Source organism: Acinonyx jubatus, chromosome A2, assembly GCF_027475565.1.
Source record: "Acinonyx jubatus isolate Ajub_Pintada_27869175 chromosome A2, VMU_Ajub_asm_v1.0, whole genome shotgun sequence".
In the NCBI taxonomy this organism is placed as follows: Eukaryota; Metazoa; Chordata; class Mammalia; order Carnivora; family Felidae; genus Acinonyx; species Acinonyx jubatus.
Genome location: NC_069383.1, coordinates 157,329,867 through 157,336,453, shown reverse-complemented (window position 1 = coordinate 157,336,453; position 6,587 = coordinate 157,329,867). Strand labels below are relative to the sequence as shown.

At 59.4% G+C, this 6,587-nt stretch overlaps 1 protein-coding gene and 1 long non-coding RNA gene across 7 annotated transcripts in view; one reads left to right on the top strand and one right to left on the bottom strand.

The window, feature by feature from the left end:
* The first annotated feature begins 163 nt into the window (after positions 1 to 163).
* On the top strand, positions 164 to 5,789 carry LOC128314951 (uncharacterized). The gene is made up of 3 exons (XR_008297266.1): positions 164 to 264; positions 848 to 3,590; positions 5,382 to 5,789. It is a non-coding gene; the product is annotated as an uncharacterized LOC128314951 (long non-coding RNA).
* Positions 983 to 6,587, bottom strand: part of DOCK6 (dedicator of cytokinesis 6) — a 43,861-nt gene continuing 38,256 nt past the window's right edge. For 5 of the 6 annotated variants that reach the window (XM_053219880.1, XM_053219881.1, XM_053219882.1 and 2 more), the window contains 9 exons: positions 4,946 to 5,077; positions 4,839 to 4,853; positions 3,392 to 3,517; positions 3,206 to 3,295; positions 2,715 to 2,951; positions 2,172 to 2,315; positions 1,982 to 2,088; positions 1,598 to 1,759; positions 983 to 1,217 (listed from right to left, as the gene is read on the bottom strand). In XM_053219880.1, coding sequence (XP_053075855.1) covers positions 1,175 to 1,217; positions 1,598 to 1,759; positions 1,982 to 2,088; positions 2,172 to 2,315; positions 2,715 to 2,951; positions 3,206 to 3,295; positions 3,392 to 3,517; positions 4,839 to 4,853; positions 4,946 to 5,077 — 1,056 coding nt within the window. In that variant the 3' untranslated portion in view covers positions 983 to 1,174. Of the gene's footprint in view, positions 1,218 to 1,597; positions 1,760 to 1,981; positions 2,089 to 2,171; positions 2,316 to 2,714; positions 2,952 to 3,205; positions 3,296 to 3,391; positions 3,524 to 4,058; positions 4,854 to 4,945; positions 5,078 to 6,587 lie in introns of those variants that run through there. The other variant, XR_008297265.1, reaches the window with a different exon arrangement.

The following is a 6,587-nucleotide window of genomic DNA, read 5'->3' as shown; positions in this document are numbered from 1 at the left end:
CTCGAACCCCGAACCGGCCTCGAACCCCGACCCAGCCTCGGGTCCTACTCGCCTCGCGCGCTCCGGCCGCCGCCGTCCCAGCGTCCCGCCGCCCGTGCGTCCTCCGCGCGCCACCGCCCGGCCGCCCGGCCCTCGGCGGTGGCTCCGCCCCCGCCCTGCCCCCTCCGGGCCGGCCCCGCCCCCAGTCGCCGGCAGCCTGGACGGCCGTGGGGGGAAGGGGGAGACAGGGGATGCCGGGAGAACGCGATTGCACCTGGACTGCAGGTGTGTGTGGGTGCGCGCCCGAGCGAACCGGTGTCGTCCTCTCGCCCCTCCTCCCGGAGTCCCCAGGGCAGGGTCCTCCCCACCGCTGCAGCTGGGCGCCGCGGGGGGTGGGGGGGGCGGGGCTGGCCGGGGCCCAGCTCCGGGAGGGCGCGGGCGGCGGCGGTGGCGGCGGGAGGTCACCCCTCCCCCAGCCGGCCCAAGGCTGGAAGCGGCCCAGCACAGGCCTGGTACAGGGTGGCGTGACGGCCGCGCGGTGGGGAGTGGGGCTGGGTCAGTGCGAGGCTGCACAGCCTCCGGCTAAGTCAGACCTGGCTTAGCAGCCTTTAACTGCTTGGTGCCTCAGTTTCCCCAGCTGTAAAACGGGGTTAAAAATGCTTCCTACCGGATAATGGCATTGAGAAGATTCACTAACCAGGAGGTAGGGGCCTGATGGAGGCCCCTCAGGCAAAAGGGCCCATAAATGGGGCAGTGTCTATCTCGGGGCCATTAGGGCAGGGCTGAGTACTCTGCAAGGGTTTCACTAGTTACTATTATTCCCCATGGGCACGTGACATTGTTATTTGTGTGTCGACTCCTCTACTAGAATGACAGCTCCACAAGGGCAGGAATTTGCCTGTTTGTCACTGCTGTGCTCCAGGCACCCAGTGAGTTCTCAGAGTCTGTCAAAGATCAGGGTGTGCGGACATGACCCAGCTCCCAGGATCCACATCAAACAGGCTGCTTATGAAAACCATTTTAAATTAGAAAAGGTAAGCATCAGTGCACACAGATGGGAACAGAGGAACAGAGGGCCCAGCCCCGTGTGCAAATTGATCACCCCACAGCCCAGTCAGTGTGCAGTGGGGGAAAGGCACAGACGGTGGAGGCCAGGGTGCTGGTTCTTCTGGGCCTGGCTTCAGGCCTCGCAGGCTCAGAGGTCGGCCTTCCGGAAACTTGCTCTGTTCAAGGAGTTCCTGGGGGAAGAATGAGGTGGGTTAACGTGGCCAGAGGGCTCCCAACTCCTGAGTGCTCATCAGCCTCTCCTGTCCTTCTCTAAAGTCACAGATTCTCTCTTGGAATCTACCACCGAAGATAGGAATTGTGCCCATTTTACAGACGTGGAAATGGAGGCTCAGAAAGGCGAAGTCCCATGTCTGGGAGATGCCCCAGCCAGGATGTGAAGTGGCTGCCCAGAGCCCGCCCGGCATGCATGCATGTCCACAGAGTTGCACGTTTGTGCCAAGCTGTGAGCGTGCACACTGACGCGTGCGTGGGTTGACACGCGCCTGTATGACAGCGCCCATCTGTGCCTGCCTCTGCCCTCTCTCTGTGGTCGGGGGCAGGGGCCGGGCACCTGAGGCCTGCCGTGGGAGGCGCCAGCAGCTGGGGCAGGCGCTGGGTGAGCAGGGGCTGCAGAGCCTCCCGCAGGCGACAGTAGTTCCGCTCCAGCTCTCGGTGGTACTCCTTCTGGTCTGGCCCTATCAGGGCCTTGTTCTTCCGCAGGGCGTCCTCACACCTGAGAGAGAGATGGCAGGAGATGACGCCCGGGAGAAAGCAAGCCTGGAGGTGGGGGGCAGTCTGGGGGTGGGGCCAGGAGCTACAGTGGGAGTCTGATAGGCGGAGGGCACTTAGAGAGGCGGGAGCTCCATAATGGGCATCAGGGATACAGAGAGGCTGTATGGGGTCAGGAAGGCAGAGCCGTGATGGGGGTGGTGGGGGGCGCGGGGGGCAGGCGTACTTCTTGCAGAAGTCCTTGAAACAGAGCCGCAGCTTGTTATGATGCCTGAAGAGTTTGGGGTCTTCCGGGATCTCCGCCAAGAACACCTGGGCCACCTCCAGGGGCCCCTGCAGGGGGCAGAGGGGCTCATGAGGGTGTCTGCACGGCCCCTGGGGTGCTTCGGGCAGCCTGCAGGCCCCACTGGCTGTACCTGGTTCACAGTGGGCCCCACAGAGCCCTGAAGCACCATCTGTAGCATCTTGGCGTCGGGCGGGTCCTGCTCGGTGGCGAAGGCCAGCTCCCGTGTCTTCTTCTGCATGTCTTCGATGGCCACCTCCACGGGTGTCAGCACTGTCTGTGGGGGGAGGGGAATGGCAGGCACTGGCTGGGGCCTGAAGAGGTCCTGACCCAAGACGGCCCCGGGCAGCCTGGACCCCTGCTGGGGGCGGAGAGGGGTTCCCAGAGGCTGTGAAATGAACAGTGTGTGGGGGGACTTCTGCCGGCCTGGATCTGGCAGGGTGGGGGCGGGGGGGGGGGGTGGTCTGGTCTCAGCTGCCTGTGTCTGGCTCTGAGGACTCGGGGTGGGTGGTGGGCCAGTCTCAGGCTGGCTGGGTCTGGAAGCAGAGGTTGGAGTCTGACTGGTGTCCAGGCATAGGAGTTTAGGGTCCTCTCACCTCCCCGACCTGGGTCTGGGGGTACTGGGCCTCCCTTGACCTTGGGTCGCGGCACCTGCCCTCCCTGGGGCCCCGCCCACCTCCTCGCGGTGGCACACGCGGATCCGGGTCTTGATGTAGGGGAAGGCGTGGTCTGTGCTGAGCAGAGTCTTGCGCTTGTGCTGCTCAGGCAGGTCCCCATGCGCGCGCCCGTCAGGCGTGAAGGGCGTGCAGAACAGGAAGGTGCGCAGCCCGTAGTTGCGGTCGAAGTAAGTCACCCGGTCCTTGAGCTCGTAGGTGTCGAAGTGCGGTTCCACGTAAGTGATCTGGATGTAAGCCTGGGACGCAGGGCTCAGGAATGAGGCTCCCACAGCCCCAGTACACACACATCCTCCCTGCAGGACCCCATCCCTGGAGAAAGGGGATTTGGATCTCTTTGGGTCTGGGAGCTTGAAATCTGGGGGGTCCCGCATCTCACCTCTGGAGGTTTGAGGCTCTCCCAAGGAAAAGGATTTGGGGTCCCCAAGGGAGGTACGCTCTGAAGTGTGCCTCCCTGGATATGGGAGACCCTGGGATGGTCAGGAGTCCTCACCTTCTGTGGGTCAAGCTTGGTCTTGTCCACGGGGTTCGAATCTTTGACAATCTCGACCACGTCCTCCCCAAACCTCTCCGTGTAGAACTCCTGGGGACACGGGGCTGACTTGGGGCCACAGAGGAGCAGCCCCCACTCCGCCCAGGGCAGCCCAATGCCCGTCTACCCCCTACCGCTGGGACGTGCCTCCAGCCGGTGTGAAATCTCAGCCAGCTTCGTGATGGACGGCTCTTTATACACAAACTCCTGCTCGTCCAGGTCGCCGAAGCGGGCACCATAGAAGCCCACACGGAAATACGTCCCGAACACACGCTGCGTCTGGAAGAAGGGGAGCTGTGGCCCAGGAGGCCCCTCTGGAGGTCCCCTTGCCCCACATGCAGAAGAGGTGGGCATGGGCAGGGGGAGCCCACGAACAGGAAGTCACAGGCACAGTTGGGGGGACCCTGAGAATATTGGGGTATGGTCCCTGACGACTGCCAGCAGCTCACACCCTCTTTGTCCCCGACCTTTATCTCCTGCCTCCCCCAAATATTTGTTCTCATTTAACACAAGCCTCTGGTCCCCGATTATCCTCGCCCAAGCACTTCTTCAGAGTCTGGATCTCAATATGAAATTAGGATTAGGGCTCTGTTGCTAGGGCTCTGTTGAGTACAGCTGTGTCCTCAATGCCTACAGCGCTGGGTATACAGCAGGTGCTTGATAAATGCTTGAGTGGCTGAGGGGATGCATAGCCCTCTGGGACAGAAGCCCTGGCTCCCTTGTTCCAGGTCACCCCCCCCCCAATCCCCACCACCCTCTACCAGAAATACTACCCTCTACCAGAAAGAAAGGGCGTAGCTCTGTGTTCACTCACCAAGGCCGATCCGCGCAGGGTGGGGCGGGCACAAGGGTATTGGTAGGGAAGGGAGAGACATTGTCATGGGAGAGGTCAGAGGTAAGAGCCCCCAAGCTCCAGGGTCCCAGTCTATGCTGCCCCGTGAGTGCCATTCTTTGGGCGGAGACCAGAGATCTGGGACTTGCCTGTCCCACCCGGCCCCCACCCAGCCCTCCCATCTTGGCTCTGGGTTCCTGCCTTCTTTGGCCAGAAAATTCTCCCCAAACTAAGAGATGCCTAAAAATAGACCCAAGTGGGGGAGAGGCGGGAGAGGGGGAGCACTAAATGGCAATGGGGAGCAGAGATCCTGGGGGAAGCTGGGGAGACAGAGACAGACGGATTTGAAGAGACTGACAGAGAGTGTTGAGCAAGACAGGGAGAGAGAAAGAGACAGGGAAAGGGACCAAGAGACAGAGACAAAGAGAAATACAGAGACAGACAAGGAGGGAGTCAGAGCACCCCCCGTTACAGGCAGTGACCAAGCTGGCCCTGCCCGAGGGAGGGGTGTCTCTGGAGAGGTCCCAGCTGGGTGAGTCACAGGCTGCCCTCGGGATCTAGGGCAGGGAGGGGGACCTGAGGGATGGAAAGGGGGGGGGCGGGGGGAAGGGGGGAAGAAGTGGAGGGTGCGTCATCACCTACTGAGCACCAGCCCCTGTGGCCAGGCGGCCATGTTCCTCCAGCACCCCCTGGTGGTCCCTGACCACTGCTGACCACCCATCATGGGGGCCCCAGAGGCAGGTGGCCACTGGGCGGACTCACCTCCCAGCCAGAGCTCTGTCGGAGAGAGAAGGGTCAGAGTCAGCTGAGCCGTGGTGGGGGTGGGAGCTGGGGCCAAGGGCAGGGTCTGGGAGGGCATCCTGACCCACCTGGTGCATGATCTTGGTGAAGGCCTCCTGCAGTTTGCCGTGCACGGCAGCCAGCTTCTTGTAGTCTCGGTGGGCTTCCAGGATGGGGATGAGGGTCTTGTAGACCTCGTTCACTGCCTCATAGAGCCCGCCCTAGGGGGTGGGGCACATCAGATTCCCAGCACCCTCCCTAGTTTTCTCACCGCCTGGAAAAGCCCCCCTGCTGTGCTACTACCCGTCCTCCAGGGCTCCGTCTTTTATCACCTCCTCCAGGGAGGCCACCCTGACCACCCCACCCCAGATGGGACACCAGTCTTTCCACTTGGCCCCCATAGACCCCTCCGTGCTCTCTACCATGCTTATGATACCAGGTGCTGTATACATCTGCACTTTACCCATGTTCCTTCACTGGGGGGAGGAGCCTTTTTCTTTTTTTTTTTTTTTTTAAATTTCACAGAGAGAAAACGAAAACTCAGAGACACAACTCCCCAGGGCCAGGACCTGAACACCAGCCCTTCTGGCCTAGTACCCAAGACCTCCACCCCCAGCTGCCTCTTGGCATGTGGTCACCACCGCTCCCGAAGGGCCCCTCACCCACAGCCGGTGCCACCATGAAGCTAGCAGAAACCCTGGGAAGTTTCCTGACCAACTGTGAGAGGTCTGCGTGTACCGTCTGGTTTATTCCCCTGAGGCTTTTGTTTGAGCCTTTAACAAAATGACAATAGTGAAAACCCCACTAGGGGTCTGGCAGCCCAGAAAATAAATCTCACCGGAAAAACCTGACTCCGAATCTGAGCGGGACTCCAGACCTCATCACCAGTTCCCAGAAACGTGGGGACAGAGGAACAAGTAAAGCAACACCATGGGGACACAGCCGGCCTTGTTCAGGCCAGAAAACCCCTTGGAACAGGGGTGCGTGGGTGGTTCAGTCGGTTAAGCGTCCGACCTCAGCTCAGGTCATGATCTCACGGTTCATGAGTTCAAGCCCCGCGTTGGACTCTGTTGACAGCTTGGAGCCTGGAGCCTGTTTCGGATTCTGTGTCTCCCTCTGTCTCTGCCCCTCCCAAATTCACACTCTGTCTGTCTGTCCCTCTCTCAATAATAAATAAACATTAAAAAAAATTTTTAAAAATTTAAAAGAAAGAAAATTCCTTGAAACAAAGCCCACATCTCCAACAAATGAAATGCAGGAAAAAGAAACGATTGCTTTCATGCAAGCAAGCAAGCTGGGAGAAAACCTTTTTACAACAGTGGGAAATACAATGCCTGAGCCTCAACCTATCAAAGAAAACATTAAAAACCCTTACTGTAAAAATTGGGGAACTGATTCCGTTTTTTGTTTTTGTTTTCTTTCTTTGATTCAAAGAGCCTTAAGAGACTTGTCAGTCACAGCCATCGTGGATCTTATAAATGGATCGTGATTCGAACAAACCAAGTGCAAAAAAAAAAAAAAATTGTCTTGAGATCCTCAGGAACATCCAAGCATGGACTGGTATTCCTGTTCATGGGGCACCTGGGTGGTTCAGTTGGTTAAGCGTCTGACCGGCTCAGGTCATGATCTCATGGTTTGTGAGTTCGAGCCCTGCATCAGGCTCCGTGCTGACAGCTCAGAGCCTGGAGCCTGCTTTGAATTCTGTGTCTCCCTCTCTCTGCCCTTCCAGCA